The sequence below is a fragment of the Hemiscyllium ocellatum genome, chromosome 10, assembly GCF_020745735.1.
Source record: "Hemiscyllium ocellatum isolate sHemOce1 chromosome 10, sHemOce1.pat.X.cur, whole genome shotgun sequence".
Classification (NCBI taxonomy): Eukaryota; Metazoa; Chordata; class Chondrichthyes; order Orectolobiformes; family Hemiscylliidae; genus Hemiscyllium; species Hemiscyllium ocellatum.
In genome coordinates, this window is record NC_083410.1 from 1,983,822 (window position 1) to 2,011,820 (window position 27,999).

Genomic DNA, 27,999 nt, shown 5'->3' on the forward strand with positions numbered 1-27,999 from the left:
ACTTTCCAAACATTGACTGGGACGACCGTAGTGTTAAGAGCTTGAATAGAGAGGAATTTTTAAAGAGTGTGTTATTCAGTGTGTGGATGTATAACCGCGAGAGAAGGTGCAAACCTTGATGTTCCTTGAGGGAAATGAGGCAGGGCAGGTGACTGAGGTGTCAGTGGGGGAGCACTTTGGGGCTAGTCATCATAATACTATTAGTTTTAAAATAGTGATGGAAATGCTAGACTGGATCTGAAAGTTCAAGTTCTAAATTGGAGGAAGGCCAATTTTGATGGTATTAGACAAGAATTGTCAAAAGATGATTGCAAGCAGATATGAGCAGGTAAAGGAACAGCTCGAAAGTGGGAGGCCTTTAAAAAATGAGATAACGAGAGACCAGAGACAGTATGTTCTTGTTAGTGAGAAGGGCAAGACCGGTGGGTTAGGATAACAAGAGAAATTGAGGGTTTGGTCAAGAAAAAGAAGGAGGAATATGTCAGGTTTAGGCAGCTGTGATCGAGTAAATCTCTCCACAGTATAGGGGTAGTAGGAATATACCTCAGAAGGAAATCAGGAGCGCAAACAAGGGACATGAGGTAGCTTTAGCAAATAGGGTTCAGGAAAATGCAAAGAGATTGTACAAGCACATTCAGGGCAAAAGAGTAACTCGGGAGATAATACATTCCCTTAAAGATCAACAAGACCATCTATGTGTAGAACCACAGGAGATAGGTGAGATACTAAATGAGTATTTTGTGTCAATGTTTACTATTGAGAAGGATATGAAAGCGAGAGAACTTAGAGAGGTAAATAGTGACATCTTGAAAAGTGTCCATATTACAGAGAGAAGGTGCTGGACATCTTAAAACACAAAAAGGTAGATAAATCCCTGGGATGTGATCAGGTATAAACTGGAAATGAGGAAAGTGATTGCTGGAACCCTTCCTGAGATACTTGGATCATTAATAGCCACATGGCAGTGACGGAAGGCTGGAGGGTGGCTAATGTAATGCCATTATTTAAGAAAGACAGTAGGAAAGCCAGAGAACTATAGACCAGTGAGCCTGATGTCAGTGGCGAGTAAATTGTTGCAGGAGGTTCTGAGGGAAAGGATTTAAATGTATTTGGAAAGGCAAGGACTGATTAGGGATAGTCAACATGTTCGTGGGAAATCATGTCTGACTGACTTGATGTTCTTGAAGAAGTAGCAAAGAAGATTACATAGAACATAGAACATAGAAAAATAGAGCGCAGTACAGGCCCTTCGGCCCTCGATGTTGCGCCGACCAAAGTCTACCTAACCTACACTAGCCCAATAACCTCCATATGCTTATCCAATGCCCGCTTAAATGACCATAAAGAGGGAGAGTCCACCACTGCTACTGGCAGGGCATTCCATGAACTCACAACCCGCTGAGTAAAGAATCTACCCCTAACATCTGTCCTATACCTACCACCCCTTAATTTAAAGCTGTGTGCCCTAGTAACAGCTGACTCCATTAACAGAGAAAGGTTTTCACTGTCAACCCTATCTAAACCCCTAATCATCTTGTACACCTCTATCAAATCTCCCCTAAACCTTCTTTTCTCCAATGAGAACAGCCCCAAGTGCCTCAGCCTTTCCTCATACGATCTTCCTACCATACCAGGCAACATCCTGGTAAACCTCCTCTGCACCCGTTCCAATGCCTCCACATCCTTCCTATAGTGTGGCGACCAAAACTGCACACAATACTCCAGATGAGGCCGCACCAGAGTCTTATACAACTGCAACATGACCTCAGGACTCTGGAACTCAAATCCTCTACCAATAAAACCCAGTACACCATATGCCTTCTTCAGAGCACTATTTACCTGGGTGGCAACTTTCAGAGATCTGTGTACATGGACACCAAGATCCCTCTGCTCATCCACACTACCAAGTAGCCTACCATTAGCCCAGTAATCCATCTTCTTGTTACTCCTACCAAAGTGAATGACTTCACACTTAGCTACATTGAACTCCATTTGCCACCTTTCTGCCCAGCTCTGCAACTTATATATATCCCGCTGTAAACTGCCACATCCTTCTTCGCTGTCCACAACTCCACCGACTTTCGTGTCATCCGCAAACTTGCTCACCCAGCTTTCAAGCCCCTCCTCTAGATCATTTATAAAGATGACAAACAGCAATGGTCCCAAAACAGATCCTTGTGGAACACCGCTAGTAACTGCACTCCAAGATGAACCTATTCCATCAACTACTACCCTCTGTCTTCTTCCAGCCAGCCAATTCCTAATCCAAACCTCTAATGCACCCTCAATGCCATACCTCCGTAGTTTTTGCATTAACCTACCATGGGGTACCTTATCGAACGCCTTGCTAAAATCCATATACACCACATCCACTGCTTGACCCTCGTCCACCTCCTTAGTCACCTTCTCAAAGAACTCAATAAGGTTTGTGAGGCAGGACCTGCCCGTCACAAAACCATGCTGACTATCCTTGATCACATTATTCCTATCCAGATGTTCATAAATCCTATCCCTTACAATTCTCTCTAAGACTTTGCCCACAACAGAAGTGAGACTCACTGGCCTATAGTTACTCGGGCTGTCCCTACTCCCCTTCTTGAACAAGGGGACCACATTCGCTATCCTCCAGTCTTCTGGCACTATTCCCATAGACAATGACGACATAAAAATCAAGGCCAATGGCTCCGCTATCTCCTCCCTAGATTCCCAGAGGATCCTAGGATAAATGCCATCAGGCCCAGGGGACTTATCTATTTTCATCCTTTCCAGTATTCCCAAAACCTCCTCCCTACATACCTCAAGGCCATCCATTCTAATCACTTGTGACTCAATATTCACATCAGCAACAGTGTCCTGTTCCTGAGTGAATACTGACAAAAAGTATTGATTTAATGTCTCTCCAATCTCCTCCGCCTCCACGCACAACTTCCCACTACTATCCTTGACTGGACCGATACCTACCCTAGTCATCCTTTTATTCCTGACATACCTATAGAAAGCCTTTGGGTTTTCCCTAATCCTACCAACTAAGGACTTTTCATGTCCCCTTCTCGCTGCTCTTAGCTCTCTCTTTAGATCCTTCCTGGCTACCTTATAACTCTCAATCGCCCCAACTGAACCTTCACGCCTCATCTTTACATAGGCCACCCTCTTCCCTTTCACAAGGGATTCCGATTCCTTATTAAACCACGGCTCCCTCACACGACCCTTTACTCCCTGCCTGACAGGTACATACTTATCAAGGACACCCAATAGCTGTTCCTTGAACAATCTCCACATATCATTTGTGTTCTTCCCTTGAAGCCTATTTTTCCAATCCACGCATCCTAGGTCATGCCTCACCGCATCATAATTTCCCTGCCCCCAGCTATAACTCTTGCCCTGCAGTGCACACTTATCCCTCTCCATCACTAGAGTAAAAGTCACTGAGTTGTGGTCACTGCCCCCGAAGTGCTCACCTACGTCCAAGTCTAACACCTAGTCTGGTTCATTACCTAGAACCAAATCCAGTATGGCCTCACCTCTTGTTGGCCTGTCTACATATTGTGTCAGGAAACCCTCCTGCACACATTGGACAAACACCGACCCATCTAACGAACTCGAGCTATAGCTTTCCCAGTCAATATCTGGGAAGTTAAAGTCCCCCATAACAACCACCCTGCTACTTTCACTCTTCTCCTGAATCATCCTCGCAATACTTTCCTCTACTTCTCTCGGACTATTGGGAGGCCTGTAGAAAACTCCTAACAGGGTGACCTCACCTTTCCTATTTCTAACCTCAGCCCAAACTACCTCACATGGCAAGTCTTCCTCCATCGTCCTTTCCACCGCTGTAATACTATCCTTGACAAGCAATGCCACACCACCCCCTCTTTTACCCCCATCTCTGACCCTGCTAAAACATTTAAACCCTGGAACCTGCAACAGCCATTCCTGCCCCTGTTCTACCCACGTCTCTGTAATGGCCACAACATCGAAGTCCCAGGTACCAACCCACGCTGCAAGTTCACCTACCTTATTTCTTATACTTCTGGCATTGAAGTATACACACTTCAATCCACCCTTCTGTTTACAGGCACCCTCCTTCGAAATCGATGCCTTGTTCCTAACCTCCCTACACTCAAGGTCCTGTACCATAAAGCTACAGTCCAGGTTCCCATGCCCCTGCAGAGTTAGTTTAAACCCTCCCAAAGAGCACTAGCAAACCTCCCCTCAAGGATACTGGTGCCCCTCAGGTTCATGTGTAGACCATCCTGTTTATAGAGGTCCCACCTTCCCCAGAAAGAACCCCAGTTGTCCAGAAACTGGAATCCCTCCCTCCTGCACCATGCCTGTAGCCACGCATTTAACTGCTCTCTCTCCCTATTCCTCGACTCTCTATCACGTGGCACGGGTAACAAACCAGAGACAACAACTCTGTTCGTTCTAGCTCTGAGCTTCCAACCTAGCTCCCTGAAAGCCTGCCTGACATCCTCACCCCTCTTCCTACCTATGTCGTTGGTTCCAACATGGACCACGATCTGGGGCTGCTCCCCCTCCCCCTTAAGGACCCGGAAAACACAGAGACATCACGTACCCTTGCACCTGGGAGGCAACATACCAATCGTGAGTCTCTGTCGCCCCCACAAAACCGCCTATCTGTGCCCCGAACTATTGAGTCCCCAATAACTATCGCTCTACCTTTCTCCACCCTTCCCTTCTGAGCAACGGGGCCAGGCTCCGTGCCAGAGGCCTGAACCTCGTTGCTTACCCCTGGTAAGTCATCCCCCCCCACAAGTATCCAAAACGGTATACTTGTTCTTGAGGGGAATGACGATTGATGAGACAGAGCGGTGGATATTGTCAATATTTACTTCAGTAAGGTGTACAAGGTTCTGCATCGTAGATTGGTTAGCAAGGTTAGATCCCATGGAATCTAGGAGAAACTAACCAATTGGATACAAAATTAGCTTGAAGGTAGAAGACAGAGGATGGTGGTGGAGTGTTGCTGGAGACCTATGACCAGCAGTGTGCCACAAGGATTAGTGCTGGGTCCACTGCTTTTGGTAATTTTCATATGAATGATTTGGATGTGAATATAGGAGGTACATTTAGTAAGTTTACAGATGACACCAAAATTGGACATGTAGTGGACAATGAAGAAGGTTACCTCAGATTACAACAGGATCTTGATCAGCTGGGCTGATGGGTTAAGGCATGGCAGATGGAGTTTAATTTAGGTAGATATGAGGTGTTGCATCTTGGAACTGCAAATCAACTCAGGACTTATCCACTTTGTGATAATGTCTTGGAGAGTGTTGCTGAACAAAGAGACCTTGGAGTGCGAGTTCATAGTTCATTAAAGGTTGAGGCACAGGTAGACGGGATACTGCAGAAAGCATTTGGTATGCTTGCCTTTATTGGTCAGTGCATTGAGTACAGAACATTGGTAGGCCACTTTTGGAATACTGCATTCAATTCAGGTCTCCCTGAATTGTTGTGAAACTTGAAAGAGTTCAGAAAAGATTTAAATTAGATTAAATTAAATTAGATTAGCTTCCCTACAGTATGGAAACAGACCCTCCGGCCCAACAAGTCCAAACTGACCCTCCAAAGAATAACCCACCCAGACCCATTCTGGATCAGTGGTGCTGGAAGAGCACAGCAGTTCAGGCAGCATCCAAAGTGCAACGAAATCGACGTTTCGGGCAAAAGCCCTTCATCAGGAATAAAGGCAGAGAGCCTGAAGCGTGGAGAGATAAGCTAGAGGAGGGTGAGGGTGGGGAGAGAGTAGCATAGAGTCACGACATGGTTGAAGAGCTTCAGGGCAGAGGAAATGACCTGGGAGTTGCAGTCGGAAAGGGACTCCCTGGATCAATTTAGCATGGATGTTGCTGGGTTTGGAGGGAGAGGCTGAATAGACTGAGGCTATTTTCCCTGACCCTCTGAGGCTGAGGGGTGACCTCATAGAGGTTTATAAAATCATGAGGGGCATGGATATAGCAAATAGCCAAGGTCTTTTTCCCAGGGGAGAGAAGTCCAAAACTAGAGGGCATATTTATGAGAAGGGAAAGATATCAAAAGGGACCTAAGGAATGACATTTTCACAAAGAGGATGGTGTGTATATGGAATGAGCTGCCAGAGGGAGTGGTGGAAGCTGGTACAGTTGCAACATTTAAAAGGCAGCTGGGTGTGAATATGAATAGAAAGGGTTTCGAGGGATATTGGCCAAGTGCTGGCAAATGGGACGAGATTAATTTAGGATAACTGGTTGGGTTAGACGAGTTAGGTTGAAGGGTCTGTTTCCATGCTGTACATCTCTATGACTGTCTGACTCCATATTTCTTTCTTGATTGCAAACCTCTGTTGGAAACACTTATACCGAAAGGTAGCTGCTCCCAGTCCACCATCACATATCATCCTGATCACTCGTTTATACGAGCCCAACACAAACATCACTCTACATTTATTAACTGTTGAAAATCCTATGATCTCAGTGTCCACAATCCCTCAATCCCTGAGTACAACAGGTGACTTGTTGCCTAGTGATCCATCAATCTTTGAGTAGAATCCTTCCAAGTAACAGGAGGTATGTCAGCAAAATTTCCAAGGAGTATGCTGTCAGTGACCAAAAGCTGATCTCGAAATACAGTCACTGAGCAGAGTGGGTATCTGATCTAAACGCAGTCACTGAGCAGAGTGGGTATCTGATCTAAACGCAGTCACTGAGCAGAGTGGGTATCTGATCTAAATACAGGCACTGAGCAGAGTGGGTATCTGATCTAAATACAGGCACTGAGCAGAGTGGGTATCTGATCTAAATACAGGCACTGAGCAGAGTGGGTATCTGATCTAAATGCAGGCACTGAGCAGAGTGGGTATCTGATCTAAATACAGGCACTGAGCAGAGTGGGTATCTGATCTAAATACAGTCACTGAGCAGAGTGGGTATCTGATCTAAACACAGTCACTGAGCAGAGTGGGTATCTGATCTAAACGCAGTCACTGAGCAGAGTTGGTATCTGATCTAAATACAGTCACTGAGCAGAGTGGGTATCTGATCTAAATACAGTCACTGAGCAGAGTGGGCATCTGATCTAAATACAGTCACTGAGCAGAGTGGGTATCTGATCTAAATACAGGCACTGAGCAGAGTGGGTATCTGATCTAAATACAGTCACTGAGCAGAGTGGGTATCTGATCTAAATACAGGCACTGAGCAGAGTGGGTATCTGATCTAAATACAGGCACTGAGCAGAGTGGGTATCTGATCTAAATACAGTCACTGAGCAGAGTGGGTATCTGATCTAAATACAGTCACTGAGCAGAGTGGGTATCTGATCTAAATGCAGGCACTGAGCAGAGTGGGTATCTGATCTAAATACAGGCACTGAGCAGAGTGGGTATCTGATCTAAATACAGTCACTGAGCAGAGTGGGTATCTGATCTAAACGCAGTCACTGAGCAGAGTGGGTATCTGATCTAAACGCAGTCACTGAGCAGAGTGGGTATCTGATCTAAATACAGTCACTGAGCAGAGTGGGTATCTGATCTAAATAAAGTCACTGAGCAGAGTGGGTATCTGATCTAAATGCAGTCACTGAGCAGAGTGGGTATCTGATCTAAATACAGGCACTGAGCAGAGTGGGTATCTGATCTAAATACAGTCACTGAGCAGAGTGGGTATCTGATCTAAATACAGTCACTGAGCAGAGTTGGTATCTGATCTAAACGCAGTCACTGAGCAGAGTGGGTATCTGATCTAAATACAGGCACTGAGCAGAGTGGGTATCTGATCTAAATACAGGCACTGAGCAGAGTGGGTATCTGATCTAAATACAGGCACTGAGCAGAGTGGGCATCTGATCTAAATACAGGCACTGAGCAGAGTGGGTATCTGATCTAAATACAGGCACTGAGCAGAGTGGGTATCTGATCTAAATACAGGCACTGAGCAGAGTGGGTATCTGATCTAAATACAGTCACTGAGCAGAGTGGGTATCTGATCTAAATACAGGCACTGAGCAGAGTGGGTATCTGATCTAAATACAGGCACTGAGCAGAGTGGGTATCTGATCTAAATACAGTCACTGAGCAGAGTGGGTATCTGATCTAAATACAGTCACTGAGCAGAGTGGGTATCTGATCTAAATACAGGCACTGAGCAGAGTGGGTATCTGATCTAAATACAGGCACTGAGCAGAGTGGGTATCTGATCTAAATACAGTCACTGAGCAGAGTGGGTATCTGATCTAAATACAGGCACTGAGCAGAGTGGGCATCTGATCTAAATACAGGCACTGAGCAGAGTGGGTATCTGATCTAAATACAGGCACTGAGCAGAGTGGGTATCTGATCTAAATACAGTCACTGAGCAGAGTGGGTATCTGATCTAAATGCAGTCACAGAGCAGAGTGGGTATCTGATCTAAACGCAGTCACTGAGCAGAGTGGGTATCTGATCTAAATACAGGCACTGAGCAGAGTGGGTATCTGATCTCTAAATACAGGCACTGAGCAGAGTGGGTATCTGATCTAAATACAGGCACTGAGCAGAGTGGGTATCTGATCTAAATACAGTCACTGAGTAGAGTGGGTATCTGATCTAAATGCAGTCACTGAGCAGAGTGGGTATCTGATCTCTAAATACAGTCACTGAGCAGAGTGGGTATCTGATCTAAATACAGGCACTGAGCAGAGTGGGTATCTGATCTAAATACAGGCACTGAGCAGAGTGGGTATCAGATCTCTAAATACAGGCACTGAGCAGAGTGGGTATCTGATCTCTAAATACAGGCACTGAGCAGAGTGGGTATCTGATCTAAACACAGTCACTGAGCAGAGTGGGTATCTGATCTAAACGCAGTCACTGAGCAGAGTGGGTATCTGATCTAAATACAGGCACTGAGCAGAGTGGGTATCTGATCTAAAAACAGTCACTGAGCAGAGTGGGTATCTGATCTAAATACAGGCACTGAGCAGAGTGGGTATCTGATCTAAATACAGTCACTGAGCAGAGTGGGTATCTGATCTAAACGCAGTCACTGAGCAGAGTGGGTATCTGATCTAAACGCAGTCACTGAGCAGAGTGGGTATCTGATCTAAATACAGTCACTGAGCAGAGTGGGTATCTGATCTAAATACAGGCACTGAGCAGAGTGGGTATCTGATCTAAATGCAGTCACTGAGCAGAGTGGGTATCTGATCTAAATACAGGCACTGAGCAGAGTGGGTATCTGATCTAAATACAGGCACTGAGCAGAGTGGGTATCTGATCTAAATACAGTCACTGAGCAGAGTGGGTATCTGATCTAAATGCAGTCACTGAGCAGAGTGGGTATCTGATCTAAATGCAGGCACTGAGCAGAGTGGGTATCTGATCTAAATACAGTCACTGAGCAGAGTTGGTATCTGATCTAAATACAGGCACTGAGCAGAGTGGGTATCTGATCTAAATACAGTCACTGAGCAGAGTGGGTATCTGATCTAAATACAGGCACTGAGCAGAATGGGTATCTGATCTAAATACAGTCACTGAGCAGAGTGGGTATCTGATCTAAATACAGTCACTGAGCAGAGTGGGTATCTGATCTAAATACAGGCACTGAGCAGAGTGGGTATCTGATCTAAATACAGTCACTGAGCAGAGTTGGTATCTGATCTAAATACAGGCACTGAGCAGAGTGCGTATCTGATCTAAACGCAGTCACTGAGCAGAGTGGGTATCTGATCTAAATACAGTCACTGAGCAGAGTGGGTATCTGATCTAAATACAGTCACTGAGCAGAGTGGGTATCTGATCTAAATACAGGCACTGAGCAGAGTGGGTATCTGATCTAAATGCAGGCACTGAGCAGAGTGGGTATCTCATCTAAATACAGTCACTGAGCAGAGTGGGTATCTGATCTAAATACAGTCACTGAGCAGAGTGGGTATCTGATCTAAACGCAGTCACTGAGCAGAGTGGATATCTGATCTAAACGCAGTCACTGAGCAGAGTGGGTATCTGATCTAAATACAGTCACTGAGCAGAGTGGGTATCTGATCTAAATACAGTCACTGAGCAGAGTGGGTATCTTATCTAAATGCAGTCACTGAGCAGAGTGGGTATCTGATCTAAATACAGTCACTGAGCAGAGTGGGTATCTGATCTAAACGCAGTCACTGAGCAGAGTGGGTATCTGATCTAAACGCAGTCACTGAGCAGAGTGGGTATCTGATCTAAACGCAGTCACTGAGCAGAGTGGGTATCTGATCTAAATACAGGCACTGAGCAGAGTGGGTATCTGATCTAAATACAGTCACTGAGCAGAGTGGGTATCTGATCTAAATACAGGCACTGAGCAGAGTGGGTATCTGATCTAAATGCAGTCACTGAGCAGAGTGGGTATCTGATCTAAATACAGGCACTGAGCAGAGTGGGTATCTGATCTAAATACAGGCACTGAGCAGAGTGGGTATCTGATCTAAATACAGTCACTGAGCAGAGTGGGTATCTGATCTAAATACAGTCACTGAGCAGAGTGGGTATCTGATCTAAATGCAGGCACTGAGCAGAGTGGGTATCTGATCTAAATACAGTCACTGAGCAGAGTTGGTATCTGATCTAAATACAGGCACTGAGCAGAGTGGGTATCTGATCTAAATACAGTCACTGAGCAGAGTGGGTATCTGATCTAAATACAGGCACTGAGCAGAATGGGTATCTGATCTAAATACAGTCACTGAGCAGAGTGGGTATCTGATCTAAATACAGTCACTGAGCAGAGTGGGTATCTGATCTAAATACAGTCACTGAGCAGAGTGGGTATCTGATCTAAATACAGTCACTGAGCAGAGTTGGTATCTGATCTAAATACAGGCACTGAGCAGAGTGGGTATCTGATCTAAATACAGTCACTGAGCAGAGTGGGTATCTGATCTAAACGCAGTCACTGAGCAGAGTGGGTATCTGATCTAAATACAGTCACTGAGCAGAGTGGGTATCTGATCTAAATACAGTCACTGAGCAGAGTGGGTATCTGATCTAAATACAGGCACTGAGCAGAGTGGGTATCTGATCTAAATACATGGCACTGAGCAGAGTGGGTATCTGATCTAAATGCAGTCACTGAGCAGAGTGGGTATCTGATCTAAATACAGTCACTGAGCAGAGTGGGTATCTGATCTAAATACAGGCACTGAGCAGAGTGGGTATCTGATCTAAATACAGTCACTGAGCAGAGTGGGTATCTGATCTAAATGCAGTCACTGAGCAGAGTGGGTATCTGATCTAAATACAGGCACTGAGCAGAGTGGGTATCTCATCTAAATACAGCCACTGAGCAGAGTGGGTATCTGATCTAAATACAGTCACTGAGCAGAGTGGGTATCTGATCTAAATGCAGGCACTGAGCAGAGTGGGTATCTGATCTAAATACAGTCACTGAGCAGAGTGGGTATCTGATCTAAACGCAGTCACTGAGCAGAGTGGGTATCTGATCTAAATACAGGCACTGAGCAGAGTGGGTATCTGATCTAAATACAGTCACTGAGCAGAGTGGGTATCTGATCTAAATACTGTCACTGAGCAGAGTGGGTATCTGATCTAAACACAGTCACTGAGCAGAGTGGGTATCTGATCTAAATGCAGTCACTGAGCAGAGTGGGTATCTGATCTAAATGCAGTCACTGAGCAGAGTGGGTATCTGATCTAAATGCAGGCACTGAGCACAGTGGGTATCTGATCTAAACGCAGTCACTGAGCAGAGTGGGTATCTGATCTAAATACAGTCACTGAGCAGAGTGGGTATCTGATCTAAATACAGTCACTGAGCAGAGTGGGTATCTGATCTAAATACAGTCACTGAGCAGAGTGGGTATCTGATCTAAATACAGGCACTGAGCAGAGTGGGTATCTGATCTAAATGCAGTCACTGAGCAGAGTGCGTATCTGATCTAAATACAGTCACTGAGCAGAGTGGGTATCTTATCTAAACGCAGTCACTGAGCAGAGTGGGTATCTGATCTAAACGCAGTCACTGAGCAGAGTGGGTATCTCATCTAAATACAGGCACTGAGCAGAGTGGGTATCTGATCTAAATACAGGCACTGAGCAGAGTGGGTATCTGATCTAAATACAGTCACTGAGCAGAGTGGGTATCTGATCTAAATGCAGTCACTGAGCAGAGTGGGCATCTGATCTAAATACAGGCACTGAGCAGAGTGGGTATCTGATCTAAATACAGTCACTGAGCAGAGTGGGTATCTGATCTAAATACAGTCACTGAGCAGAGTGGGTATCTGATCTAAACGCAGTCACTGAGCAGAGTGGGTATCTGATCTAAATGCAGTCACTGAGCAGAGTGGGTATCTGATCTAAATACAGGCACTGAGCAGAGTGGGTATCTGATCTAAATACAGTCACTGAGCAGAGTGGGTATCTGATCTAAATGCAGTCACTGAGCAGAGTGGGTATCTGACCTAATTACAGGCACTGAGCAGAGTGGGTATCTGATCCAAATGCAGTCACTGAGCAGAGTGGGTATCTGATCTAAATGCAGTCACTGAGCAGAGTGGGTATCTGATCTAAACGCAGTCACTGAGCAGAGTGGGTATCTGATCTAAATACAGGCACTGAGCAGAGTGGGTATCTGATCTCTAAATACAGGCACTGAGCAGAGTGGGTATCTGATCTAAATACAGGCACTGAGCAGAGTGGGTATCTGATCTAAATACAGTCACTGAGTAGAGTGGGTATCTGATCTAAATACAGGCACTGAGCAGAGTGGGTATCTGATCTCTAAATACAGTCACTGAGTAGAGTGGGTATCTGATCTAAATGCAGTCACTGAGCAGAGTGGGTATCTGATCTCTAAATACAGTCACTGAGTAGAGTGGGTATCTGATCTAAATGCAGTCACTGAGCAGAGTGGGTATCTGATCTAAATACAGTCACTGAGCAAAGTGGGTATCTGATCTCGAAATACAGGCACTGAGCAGAGTGGGTATCTGATCTCTAAATACAGGCACTGAGCAGAGTGGGTATCTGATCTAAATACAGTCACTGAGCAGAGTGGGTATCTGATCTAAACGCAGTCACTGAGCAGAGTGGGTATCTGATCTAAATACAGTCACTGAGCAGAGTGGGTATCTGATCTAAATACAGGCACTGAGCAGAGTGGGTATCTGATCTAAAAACAGTCACTGAGCAGAGTGGGTATCTGATCTAAATACAGTCACTGAGCAGAGTGGGTATCTGATCTAAATACAGGCACTGAGCAGAGTGGGTATCTGATCTAAATACAGTCACTGAGCAGAGTGGGTATCTGATCTAAATACAGTCACTGAGCAGAGTGGGTATCTGATCTAAATACAGGCACTGAGCAGAGTGGGTATCTGATCTAAATACAGTCACTGAGCAGAGTGGGTATCTGATCTAAATACAGTCACTGAGCAGAGTGGGTATCTGATCTAAATACAGTCACTGAGCAGAGTGGGTATCTGATCTAAACGCAGTCACTGAGCAGAGTGGGTATCTGATCTAAATACAGGCACTGAGCAGAGTGGGTATCTGATCTAAATACAGTCACTGAGCAGAGTGGGTATCTGATCTAAACGCAGTCACTGAGCAGAGTGGGTATCTGATCTAAACGCAGTCACTGAGCTGAGTGGGTATCTGATCTAAATACAGTCACTGAGCAGAGTGGGTATCTGATCTAAACGCAGTCACTGAGCAGAGTGGGTATCTGATCTAAATGCAGTCACAGAGCAGAGTGGGTATCTGATCTAAATACAGTCACTGAGCAGAGTGGGTATCTGATCTAAATACAGTCACTGAGCAGAGTGGGTATCTGATCTAAACGCAGTCACTGAGCAGAGTGGGTATCTGATCTAAATGCAGTCACTGAGCAGAGTGGGTATCTGATCTCTAAATACAGGCACTGAGCAGAGTGGGTATCTGATCTAAATACAGTCACTGAGCAGAGTGGGTATCTGATCTAAATACAGGCACTGAGCAGAGTGGGCATCTGATCTAAATGCAGTCACTGAGCAGAGTGGGTATCTGATCTAAATACAGGCACTGAGCAGAGTGGGTATCTGATCTAAATACAGTCACTGAGCAGAGTGGGTATCTGATCTAAATACAGTCACTGAGCAGAGTGGGTATCTGATCTAAATGCAGGCACTGAGCAGAGTGGGTATCTGATCTAAATACAGTCACTGAGCAGAGTTGGTATCTGATCTAAATACAGGCACTGAGCAGAGTGGGTATCTGATCTAAATACAGTCACTGAGCAGAGTGGGTATCTGATCTAAATACAGGCACTGAGCAGAATGGGTATCTGATCTAAATACAGTCACTGAGCAGAGTGGGTATCTGATCTAAATACAGTCACTGAGCAGAGTGGGTATCTGATCTAAATACAGGCACTGAGCAGAGTGGGTATCTGATCTAAATACAGTCACTGAGCAGAGTTGGTATCTGATCTAAATACAGGCACTGAGCAGAGTGGGTATCTGATCTAAACGCAGTCACTGAGCAGAGTGGGTATCTGATCTAAATACAGTCACTGAGCAGAGTGGGTATCTGATCTAAATACAGTCACTGAGCAGAGTGGGTATCTGATCTAAATACAGTCACTGAACAGAGTGGGTATCTGATCTAAATACAGGCACTGAGCAGAGTGGGTATCTGATCTAAATGCAGGCACTGAGCAGAGTGGGTATCTCATCTAAATACAGGCACTGAGCAGAGTGGGTATCTGATCTAAATACAGTCACTGAGCAGAGTGGGTATCTGATCTAAACGCAGTCACTGAGCAGAGTGGATATCTGATCTAAACGCAGTCACTGAGCAGAGTGGGTATCTGATCTAAATACAGTCACTGAGCAGAGTGGGTATCTGATCTAAATACAGTCACTGAGCAGAGTGGGTATCTGATCTAAACGCAGTCACTGAGCAGAGTGGGTATCTGATCTAAATACAGTCACTGAGCAGAGTGGGTATCTGATCTAAATACAGTCACTGAGCAGAGTGGGTATCTGATCTAAATACAGTCACTGAGCAGAGTGGGTATCTGATCTAAATACAGGCACTGAGCAGAGTGGGTATCTGATCTAAATGCAGGCACTGAGCAGAGTGGGTATCTCATCTAAATACAGGCACTGAGCAGAGTGGGTATCTGATCTAAATACAGTCACTGAGCAGAGTGGGTATCTGATCTAAACGCAGTCACTGAGCAGAGTGGGTATCTGATCTAAACGCAGTCACTGAGCAGAGTGGGTATCTGATCTAAATGCAGTCACTGAGCAGAGTGGGTATCTGATCTAAATACAGTCACTGAGCAGAGTGGGTATCTGATCTAAATACAGGCACTGAGCAGAGTGGGTATCTGATCTAAATACAGTCACTGAGCAGAGTGGGTATCTGATCTAAACGCAGTCACTGAGCAGAGTGGGTATCTGATCTAAATACAGTCACTGAGCAGAGTGGGTATCTGATCTAAATACAGTCACTGAGCAGAGTGGGTATCTGATCTAAATACAGGCACTGAGCAGAGTGGGTATCTGATCTAAATACAGGCACTGAGCAGAGTGGGTATCTGATCTAAATGCAGTCACTGAGCAGAGTGGGTATCTGATCTAAATACAGTCACTGAGCAGAGTGGGTATCTGATCTAAATACAGGCACTGAGCAGAGTGGGTATCTGATCTAAATACAGTCACTGAGCAGAGTGGGTATCTGATCTAAATGCAGTCACTGAGCAGAGTGGGTATCTGATCTAAATACAGGCACTGAGCAGAGTGGGTATCTCATCTAAATACAGTCACTGAGCAGAGTGGGTATCTGATCTAAATACAGTCACTGAGCAGAGTGGGTATCTGATCTAAATGCAGGCACTGAGCAGAGTTGGTATCTGATCTAAATACAGTCACTGAGCAGAGTGGGTATCTGATCTAAACGCAGTCACTGAGCAGAGTGGGTATCTGATCTAAATACAGGCACTGAGCAGAGTGGGTATCTGATCTAAACGCAGTCACTGAGCAGAGTGGGTATCTGATCTAAATACAGGCACTGAGCAGAGTGGGTATCTGATCTAAATACAGGCACTGAGCAGAGTGGGTATCTGATCTAAATGCAGTCACTGAGCAGAGTGGGTATCTGATCTAAATACAGGCACTGAGCAGAGTGGGTATCTGATCTAAATACAGGCACTGAGCAGAGTGGGTATCTGATCTAAACGCAGTCACTGAGCAGAGTGGGTATCTGATCTAAATACAGTCACTGAGCAGAGTGGGTATCTGATCTAAATACAGTCACTGAGCAGAGTGGGTATCTGATCTAAATACAGTCACTGAGCAGAGTGGGTATCTGATCTAAATACAGGCACTGAGCAGAGTGGGTATCTGATCTAAATGCAGTCACTGAGCAGAGTGGGTATCTGATCTAAATACAGTCACTGAGCAGAGTGGGTATCTTATCTAAACGCAGTCACTGAGCAGAGTGGGTATCTGATCTAAACGCAGTCACTGAGCAGAGTGGGTATCTAATCTAAATACAGGCACTGAGCAGAGTGGGTATCTGATCTAAATACAGGCACTGAGCAGAGTGGGTATCTGATCTAAATACAGTCACTGAGCAGAGTGGGTATCTGATCTAAATGCAGTCACTGAGCAGAGTGGGCATCTGATCTAAATACAGGCACTGAGCAGAGTGGGTATCTGATCTAAATACAGTCACTGAGCAGAGTGGGTGTCTGATCTAAATACAGTCACTGAGCAGAGTGGGTATCTGATCTAAACGCAGTCACTGAGCAGAGTGGGTATCTGATCTAAATGCAGTCACTGAGCAGAGTGGGTATCTGATCTAAATGCAGTCACTGAGCAGAGTGGGTATCTGATCTAAATACAGTCACTGAGCAGAGTGGGTATCTGATCTAAATACAGGCACTGAGCAGAGTGGGTATCTGATCTAAACGCAGTCACTGAGCAGAGTGGGTATCTGATCTAAATACAGTCACTGAGCAGAGTGGGTATCTGATCTAAATACAGTCACTGAGCAGAGTGGGTATCTGATCTAAATACAGTCACTGAGCAGAGTGGGTATCTGATCTAAATACAGGCACTGAGCAGAGTGGGTATCTGATCTAAATGCAGTCACTGAGCAGAGTGGGTATCTGATCTAAATACAGTCACTGAGCAGAGTGGGTATCTTATCTAAACGCAGTCACTGAGCAGAGTGGGTATCTGATCTAAACGCAGTCACTGAGCAGAGTGGGTATCTAATCTAAATACAGGCACTGAGCAGAGTGGGTATCTGATCTAAATACAGGCACTGAGCAGAGTGGGTATCTGATCTAAATACAGTCACTGAGCAGAGTGGGTATCTGATCTAAATGCAGTCACTGAGCAGAGTGGGCATCTGATCTAAATACAGGCACTGAGCAGAGTGGGTATCTGATCTAAATACAGTCACTGAGCAGAGTGGGTATCTGATCTAAATACAGTCACTGAGCAGAGTGGGTATCTGATCTAAACGCAGTCACTGAGCAGAGTGGGTATCTGATCTAAATGCAGTCACTGAGCAGAGTGGGTATCTGATCTAAATACAGGCACTGAGCAGAGTGGGTATCTGATCTAAATACAGTCACTGAGCAGAGTGGGTATCTGATCTAAATGCAGTCACTGAGCAGAGTGGGTATCTGATCTAAATACAGTCACTGAGCAGAGTGGGTATCTGATCTAAATGCAGTCACTGAGCAGAGTGGGTATCTGATCTAAATGCAGGCACTGAGCAGAGTGGGTATCTGATCTAAATACAGTCACTGAGCAGAGTTGGTATCTGATCTAAATACAGGCACTGAGCAGAGTGGGTATCTGATCTAAATACAGTCACTGAGCAGAGTGGGTATCTGATCTAAATACAGTCACTGAGCAGAGTTGGTATCTGATCTAAATACAGGCACTGAGCAGAGTTGGTATCTGATCTAAATACAGTCACTGAGCAGAGTGGGTATCTGATCTAAATGCAGGCACTGAGCAGAGTGGGTATCTGATCTAAATACAGGCACTGAGCAGAGTGGGTATCTGATCTAAACGCAGTCACTGAGCAGAGTGGGTATCTGATCTAAATACAGTCACTGAGCAGAGTGGGTATCTGATCTAAATGCAGTCACTGAGCAGAGTGGGTATCTGATCTAAATGCAGTCACTGAGCAGAGTGGGTATCTGATCTAAATACAGTCACTGAGCAGAGTGGGTATCTGATCTAAACGCAGTCACTGAGCAGAGTGGGTATCTGATCTAAATACAGTCACTGAGCAGAGTGGGTATCTGATCTAAACGCAGTCACTGAGCAGAGTGGGTATCTGATCTAAATACAGTCACTGAGCAGAGTGGGTATCTGATCTAAACGCAGTCACTGAGCAGAGTGGGTATCTAATCTAAATACAGGCACTGAGCAGAGTGGGTATCTGATCTAAATACAGGCACTGAGCAGAGTGGGTATCTGATCTCTAAATGCAGTCACTGAGCAGAGTGGGTATCTGATCTAAATACAGTCACTGAGCAGAGTGGGTATCTGATCTAAATACAGTCACTGAGCAGAGTGGGTATCTGATCTAAATGCAGTCACTGAGCAGAGTGGGTATCTGATCTAAATACAGTCACTGAGCAGAGTGGGTATCTGATCTAAATACAGGCACTGAGCAGAGTGGGTATCTGATCTAAACGCAGTCACTGAGCAGAGTGGGCATCTGATCTAAATACAGTCACTGAGCAGAGTGGGTATCTGATCTAAACGCAGTCACTGAGCAGAGTGGGTATCTGATCTAAATACAGGCACTGAGCAGAGTGGGTATCTGATCTAAACGCAGTCACTGAGCAGAGTGGGTATCTGATCTAAATACAGTCACTGAGCAGAGTGGGTATCTGATCTAAACGCAGTCACTGAGCAGAGTGGGTATCTGATCTAAATACAGGCACTGAGCAGAGTGGGTATCTGATCTAAACGCAGTCACTGAGCAGAGTGGGCATCTGATCTAAATACAGTCACTGAGCAGAGTGGGTATCTAATCTAAATACAGGCACTGAGCAGAGTGGGTATCTGATCTAAATACAGGCACTGAGCAGAGTGGGTATCTGATCTAAATACAGTCACTGAGCAGAGTGGGTATCTGATCTCTAAACGCAGTCACTGAGCAGAGTGGGTATCTGATCTAAATACAGTCACTGAGCAGAGTGGGTATCTGATCTAAATACAGGCACTGAGCAGAGTGGGTATCTGATCTAAATACAGGCACTGAGCAGAGTGGGTATCTGATCTAAATACAGTCACTGAGCAGAGTGGGTATCTGATCTCTAAACGCAGTCACTGAGCAGAGTGGGTATCTGATCTAAATACAGTCACTGAGCAGAGTGGGTATCTGATCTAAATACAGTCACTGAGCAGAGTGGGTATCTGATCTAAATGCAGGCACTGAGCAGAGTGGGTATCTGATCTAAATACAGTCACTGAGCAGAGTGCGTATCTGATCTCTAAACGCAGTCACTGAGCAGAGTGGGTATCTGATCTAAATACAGTCACTGAGCAGAGTGGGTATCTGATCTAAATGCAGTCACTGAGCAGAGTGGGTATCTGATCTAAATACAGTCACTGAGCAGAGTGGGTATCTGATCTAAACGCAGTCACTGAGCAGAGTGGGTATCTGATCTAAATACAGTCACTGAGCAGAGTGGGTATCTGATCTAAACGCAGTCACTGAGCAGAGTGGGTATCTGATCTAAATACAGTCACTGAGCAGAGTGGGTATCTGATCTAAACGCAGTCACTGAGCAGAGTGGGTATCTAATCTAAATACAGGCACTGAGCAGAGTGGGTATCTGATCTAAATACAGGCACTGAGCAGAGTGGGTATCTGATCTCTAAACGCAGTCACTGAGCAGAGTGGGTATCTGATCTAAATACAGTCACTGAGCAGAGTGGGTATCTGATCTAAACGCAGTCACTGAGCAGAGTGGGTATCTGATCTAAATGCAGTCACTGAGCAGAGTGGGTATCTGATCTAAATACAGGCACTGAGCAGAGTGGGTATCTGATCTAAACGCAGTCACTGAGCAGAGTGGGCATCTGATCTAAATACAGTCACTGAGCAGAGTGGGTATCTGATCTAAACGCAGTCACTGAGCAGAGTGGGTATCTGATCTAAATACAGGCACTGAGCAGAGTGGGTATCTGATCTAAACGCAGTCACTGAGCAGAGTGGGTATCTGATCTAAATGCAGTCACTGAGCAGAGTGGGTATCTGATCTAAATACAGTCACTGAGCAGAGTGGGTATCTGATCTAAATACAGTCACTGAGCAGAGTGGGTATCTGATCTAAATACAGGCCCTGAGCAAAGTGGGTATCTGATCTAAACGCAGTCACTGAGCAGAGTGGGCATCTGATCTAAATACAGTCACTGAGCAGAGTGGGTATCTAATCTAAATACAGGCACTGAGCAGAGTGGGTATCTGATCTAAATACAGGCACTGAGCAGAGTGGGTATCTGATCTAAATACAGTCACTGAGCAGAGTGGGTATCTGATCTCTAAACGCAGTCACTGAGCAGAGTGGGTATCTGATCTAAATACAGTCACTGAGCAGAGTGGGTATCTGATCTAAATACAGGCACTGAGCAGAGTGGGTATCTGATCTAAATACAGGCACTGAGCAGAGTGGGTATCTGATCTAAATACAGGCACTGAGCAGAGTGGGTATCTGATCTAAATACAGTCACTGAGCAGAGTGGGTATCTGATCTAAATACAGGCACTGAGCAGAGTGGGTATCTGATCTAAATACAGTCACTGAGCAGAGTGGGTATCTGATCTAAATACAGTCACTGAGCAGAGTGGGTATCTGATCTCTAAACGCAGTCACTGAGCAGAGTGGGTATCTGATCTAAATACAGTCACTGAGCAGAGTGGGTATCTGATCTAAATACAGTCACTGAGCAGAGTGGGTATCTGATCTAAATACAGTCACTGAGCAGAGTGGGTATCTGATCTCTAAACGCAGTCACTGAGCAGAGTGGGTATCTGATCTAAATACAGTCACTGAGCAGAGTGGGCATCTGATCTAAATGCAGTCACTGAGCAGAGTGGGCATCTGATCTAAATACAGTCACTGAGCAGAGTGGGTATCTGATCTAAATACAGGCACTGAGCAGAGTGGGTATCTGATCTAAATACAGTCACTGAGCAGAGTGGGTATCTGATCTAAATACAGGCACTGAGCAGAGTGGGTATCTGATCTAAATACAGTCACTGAGCAGAGTGGGTATCTGATCTCTAAACGCAGTCACTGAGCAGAGTGGGTATCTGATCTAAATACAGTCACTGAGCAGAGTGGGCATCTGATCTAAATGCAGTCACTGAGCAGAGTGGGTATCTGATCTAAATACAGTCACTGAGCAGAGTGGGTATCTGATCTAAATACAGTCACTGAGCAGAGTGGGTATCTGATCTAAATACAGGCACTGAGCAGAGTGGGTATCTGATCTAAATGCAGTCACTGAGCAGAGTGGGTATCTGATCTAAATACAGTCACTGAGCAGAGTGGGTATCTGATCTAAATACAGGCACTGAGCAGAGTGGGTATCTGATCTAAATACAGGCACTGAGCAGAGTGGGTATCTGATCTAAATACAGTCACTGAGCAGAGTGGGTATCTGATCTAAATACAGTCACTGAGCAGAGTGGGTATCTGATCTAAACGCAGTCACTGAGCAGAGTGGGCATCTGATCTAAATACAGTCACTGAGCAGAGTGGGTATCTGATCTAAACGCAGTCACTGAGCAGAGTGGGTATCTGATCTAAATGCAGGCACTGAGCAGAGTGGGTATCTGATCTAAACGCAGTCACTGAGCAGAGTGGGTTTCTGATCTAAATACAGGCACTAAGCAGAGTTTGTATCTGATCTAAATACAGTCACTGAGCAGAGTGGGTATCTGATCTAAATACAGTCACTGAGCAGAGTGGGTATCTGATCTAAACGCAGTCACTGAGCAGAGTGGGTATCTGATCTAAAAACAGTCACTGAGCAGATTGGGTATCTGATCTAAATACAGGCACTGAGCAGAGTGGGTATCTAATCTAAATGCAGGCACTGAGCAGAGTGGGTATCTGATCTAAATACAGTCACTGAGCAGAGTGGGTATCTGATCTAAATACAGGCACTGAGCAGAGTGGGTATCTGATCTAAACGCAGTCACTGAGCAGAGTGGGTATCTGATCTAAATACAGGCACTGAGCAGAGTGGGTATCTGATCTAAACGCAGTCACTGAGCAGATTGGGTATCTGATCTAAATACAGTCACTGAGCAGAGTGGGTATCTGATCTAAACGCAGTCACTGAGCAGAGTGGGTATCTGATCTAAATACAGGCACTGAGCAGAGTGGGTATCTGATCTAAATACAGTCACTGAGCAGAGTGGGTATCTGATCTAAACGCAGTCACTGAGCAGAGTGGGTATCTGATCTAAATACAGTCACTGAGCAGAGTGGGTATCTGATCTAAATACAGTCACTGAGCAGAGTGGGTATCTGATCTAAATACAGTCACTGAGCAGAGTGGGTATCTGATCTAAACGCAGTCACTGAGCAGAGTGGGTATCTGATCTAAATACAGGCACTGAGCAGAGTGGGTATCTGATCTAAACGCAGTCACTGAGCAGAGTGGGTATCTGATCTAAATACAGGCACTGAGCAGAGTGGGTATCTGATCTAAATACAGGCACTGAGCAGAGTGGGTATCTGATCTAAATACAGGCACTGAGCAGAGTGGGTATCTGATCTAAACGCAGTCACTGAGCAGAGTGGGTATCTGATCTAAATACAGTCACTGAGCAGAGTGGGTATCTGATCTAAACGCAGTCACTGAGCAGAGTGGGTATCTGATCTAAATACAGGCACTGAGCAGAGTGGGTATCTGATCTAAATACAGGCACTGAGCAGAGTGGGTATCTGATCTAAATACAGGCACTGAGCAGAATGGGTATCTGATCTAAACGCAGTCACTGAGCAGAGTGGGTATCTGATCTAAATACAGGCACTGAGCAGAGTGGGTATCTGATCTAAATACAGTCACTGTGCAGAGTGGGTATCTGATCTAAATACAGGCACTGAGCAGAGTGGGTATCTGATCTAAATACAGGCACTGAGCAGAGTGGGTATCTGATCTAAATACAGGCACTGAGCAGAGTGGGTATCTAATCTAAATGCAGGCACTGAGCAGAGTGGGTATCTGATCTAAATACAGGCACTGAGCAGAGTGGGTATCTGATCTAAATACAGGCACTGAGCAGAGTGGGTATCTGATCTAAATACAGGCACTGAGCAGAGTGGGTATCTGATCTAAACGCAGTCACTGAACAGAGTGGGTATCTGATCTAAATACAGGCACTGAGCAGAGTGGGTATCTGATCTAAATACAGGCACTGAGCAGAGTGGGTATCTGATCTAAATGCAGTCACTGAGCAGAGTGGGTATCTGATCTAAATACAGTCACTGAGCAGAGTGGGTATCTGATCTAAATACAGGCACTGAGCAGAGTGGGTATCTGATCTAAATACAGGCACTGAGCAGAGTGGGTATCTGATCTCTAAACGCAGTAACTGAGCAGAGTGGGTATCTGATCTAAATACAGTCACTGAGCAGAGTGGGTATCTGATCTAAATACAGTCACTGAGCAGAGTGGGTATCTGATCTAAGTACAGGCACTGAGCAGAGTGGGTATCTGATCTAAATGCAGTCACTGAGCAGAGTGGGTATCTGATCTAAATACAGTCACTGAGCAGAGTGGGTATCTGATCTAAATACAGTCACTGAGCAGAGTGGGTATCTGATCTAAATACAGGCACTGAGCAGAGTGGGTATCTGATCTAAATACAGTCACTGAGCAGAGTGGGTATCTGATCTAAATACAGGCACTGAGCAGAGTGGGTATCTGATCTAAATACAGTCACTGAGCAGAGTGGGTTTCTCATCTAAACGCAGTCACTGAGCAGAGTGGGTATCTGATCTAAATACAGGCACTGAGCAGAGTGGGTATCTGATCTAAACGCAGTCACTGAGCAGAGTGGGTATCTGATCTAAATGCAGTCACTGAGCAGAGTGGGTATCTGATCTAATACAGTCACTGAGCAGAGTGGGTATCTGATCTAAATACAGTCACTGAGCAGAGTGGGTATCTGATCTAAATACAGGCACTGAGCAGAGTGGGTATCTGATCTAAATACAGTCACTGAGCAGAGTGGGTATCTGATCTAAATACAGGCACTGAGCAGAGTGGGTATCTGATCTAAATACAGGCACTGAGCAGAGTGGGTATCTGATCTAAATACAGGCACTGAGCAGAGTGGGTATCTGATCTAAATGCAGTCACTGAGCAGAGTGGGTATCTGATCTAAACGCAGTCACTGAGCAGAGTGGGTATCTGATCTAAATACAGTCACTGAGCAGAGTGGGTATCTGATCTAAATGCAGTCACTGAGCAGAGTGGGTATCTGATCTAATACAGGCACTGAGCAGAGTGGGTATCTGATCTAAATACAGTCACTGAGCAGAGTGGGTATCTGATCTAAATACAGTCACTGAGCAGAGTGGGTATCTGATCTAAATGCAGTCACTGAGCAGAGTGGGTATCTGATCTAAATGCAGTCACTGAGCAGAGTGGGTATCTGATCTAATACAGGCACTGAGCAGAGTGGGTATCTGATCTAAATACAGTCACTGAGCAGAGTGGGTATCTGATCTAAATACAGTCACTGAGCAGAGTGGGTATCTGATCTAAATACAGTCACTGAGCAGAGTGGGTATCTGATCTAAATACAGGCACTGAGCAGAGTGGGTATCTGATCTAAATACAGGCACTGAGCAGAGTGGGTATCTGATCTAAATACAGGCACTGAGCAGAGTGGGTATCTGATCTAAATACAGGCACTGAGCAGAGTGGGTATCTGATCTAAATACAGTCACTGAGCAGAGTGGGTATCTGATCTAAATACAGGCACTGAGCAGAGTGGGCATCTGATCTAAATACAGGCACTGAGCAGAGTGGGCATCTGATCTAAATACAGTCACTGAGCAGAGTGGGCATCTGATCTAAATACAGGCACTGAGCAGAGTGGGCATCTGATCTAAATACAGGCACTGAGCAGAGTGGGTATCTGATCTAAATACAGTCACTGAGCAGAGTGGGTATCTGATCTAAATGCAGTCACTGAGCAGAGTGGGTATCTGATCTAAACGCAGTCACTGAGCAGAGTGGGTATCTGATCTAAATACAGGCACTGAGCAGAGTGGGTATCGGATCTCTAAATACAGGCACTGAGCAGAGTGGGTATCTGATCTAAATGCAGTCACTGAGCAGAGTGGGTATCTGATCTCTAAATACAGGCACTGAGCAGAGTGGGTATCTGATCTAAATGCAGTCACTGAGCAGAGTGGGTATCTGATCTAAACGCAGTCACTGAGCAGAGTGGGTATCTGATCTAAATACAGGCACTGAGCAGAGTGGGTATCGGATCTCTAAATACAGGCACTGAGCAGAGTGGGTATCTGATCTAAATGCAGTCACTGAGCAGAGTGGGTATCTGATCTCTAAATACAGGCACTGAGCAGAGTGGGTATCTGATCTAAATGCAGTCACTGAGCAGAGTGGGTATCTGATCTAAATACAGTCACTGAGCAGAGTGGGTATCTGATCTAAATGCAGTCACTGAGCAGAGTGGGTATCTGATCTAAACGCAGTCACTGAGCAGAGTGGGTATCTGATCTAAATACAGGCACTGAGCAGAGTGGGTATCGGATCTCTAAATACAGGCACTGAGCAGAGTGGGTATCTGATCTAAATGCAGTCACTGAGCAGAGTGGGTATCTGATCTCTAAATACAGGCACTGAGCAGAGTGGGTATCTGATCTAAATGCAGTCACTGAGCAGAGTGGGTATCTGATCTAAACGCAGTCACTGAGCAGAGTGGGTATCTGATCTAAATACAGGCACTGAGCAGAGTGGGTATCGGATCTCTAAATACAGGCACTGAGCAGAGTGGGTATCTGATCTAAATACAGTCACTGAGCAGAGTGGGTATCTGATTTAAATACAGGCACTGAGCAGAGTGGGTATCTGATCTAAATACAGTCACTGAGCAGAGTGGGTATCTGATCTAAATACAGTCACTGAGCGGAGTGGGTATCTGATCTAAATACAGGCACTGAGCAGAGTGGGCATCTGATCTAAATACAGGCACTGAGCAGAGTGGGTATCTGATCTAAATACAGGCACTGAGCAGAGTGGGTATCTGATCTAAATGCAGTCACTGAGCAGAGTGGGTATCTGATCTAAACGCAGTCACTGAGCAGAGTGGGTATCTGATCTAAATACAGGCACTGAGCAGAGTGGGTATCTGATCTCTAAATACAGGCACTGAGCAGAGTGGGTATCTGATCTAAATACAGGCACTGAGCAGAGTGGGTATCTGATCTCTAAATACAGTCACTGAGTAGAGTGGGTATCTGATCTAAATGCAGTCACTGAGCAGAGTGGGTATCTGATCTCTAAATACAGTCACTGAGTAGAGTGGGTATCTGATCTAAATGCAGTCACTGAGCAGAGTGGGTATCTGATCTAAATACAGTCACTGAGCAGAGTGGGTATCTGATCTCTAAATACAGGCACTGAGCAGAGTGGGTATCTGATCTCTAAATACAGGCACTGAGCAGAGTGGGTATCTGATCTAAACACAGTCACTGAGCAGAATGGGTATCTGATCTAAATACAGTCACTGAGCAGAGTGGGTATCTGATCTAAATACAGTCACTGAGCAGAGTGGGTATCTGATCTAAATACAGGCACTGAGCAGAGTGGGTATCTGATCTAAATACAGTCACTGAGCAGAGTGGGTATCTGATCTAAATACAGTCACTGAGCAGAGTGGGTATCTGATCTAAATACAGGCACTGAGCAGAGTGGGTATCTGATCTAAATACAGTCACTGAGCAGAGTGGGTATCTGATCTAAACACAGTCACTGAGCAGAGTGGGTATCTGATCTAAACACAGGCACTGAGCAGAGTGGGTATCTGATCTAAATACAGGCACTGAGCAGAGTGGGTATCTGATCTAAATACAGGCACTGAGCAGAGTGGGTATCTGATCTAAATACAGTCACTGAGCAGAGTGGGTATCTGATCTAAATACAGTCACTGAGCAGAGTGGGTATCTGATCTAAATACAGGCACTGAGCAGAATGGGTATCTGATCTAAATACAGGCACTGAGCAGAGTGGGTATCTGATCTAAATGCAGTCACTGAGCAGAATGGGTATCTGATCTAAATACAGTCACTGAGCAGAGTGGGTATCTGATCTAAATACAGTCACTGAGCAGAGTGGGTATCTGATCTAAATACAGGCACTGAGCAGAGTGGGTATCTGATCTAAATACAGTCACTGAGCAGAGTGGGTATCTGATCTAAATACAGTCACTGAGCAGAGTGGGTATCTGATCTAAACGCAGTCACTGAGCAGAGTGGGTATCTGATCTAAATACAGGCACTGAGCAGAGTGGGTATCTGATCTAAATACAGGCACTGAGCAGAGTGGGTATCTGATCTTGTTTCCACTGGACTGTTGCTGCAATGATAGTCAGTGTATCTCGCGGCAACAAATGACTGCCCATGCCAGGAATAGTGAGTGTAAAACATGGTCCGATGTTGCTGAAATGCCATCATCCTTGCCCCCCCAATACCAAGAAAGAGTAATGCTGAGATTCTGTTCCAGGATCATGGTCCTGGCTTCGATGCAGATTGGACACACCTGTGTAACCTGGCAGACTTTGCACTCGCTCTAGAAAACACCATGGAGGAGATCCATCGACATTCCCACATCAATTTTAATCTCCGTGTTGGTAAGTCTCCAGACAGGATCAGTCAGAACAGACTGAGAAAATGCTGAATTGTTCATTATAGTTGGTATTCAGAATAGAGAGATGTAAACA

The 27,999-nt window shown here is 45.3% G+C and overlaps 1 protein-coding gene across 1 annotated transcript in view; it reads left to right on the top strand.

Moving 5' to 3' along the window:
• Nucleotides 1–27,999, top strand: part of LOC132819266 (adenylate cyclase type 8-like) — a 183,633-nt gene that overhangs the window by 145,859 nt on the left and 9,775 nt on the right. The window contains exon 18 of the mRNA XM_060830693.1: nt 27,783–27,909. Coding sequence (XP_060686676.1) covers nt 27,783–27,909 — 127 coding nt within the window. The remainder of the gene's footprint in view (nt 1–27,782; nt 27,910–27,999) is intronic.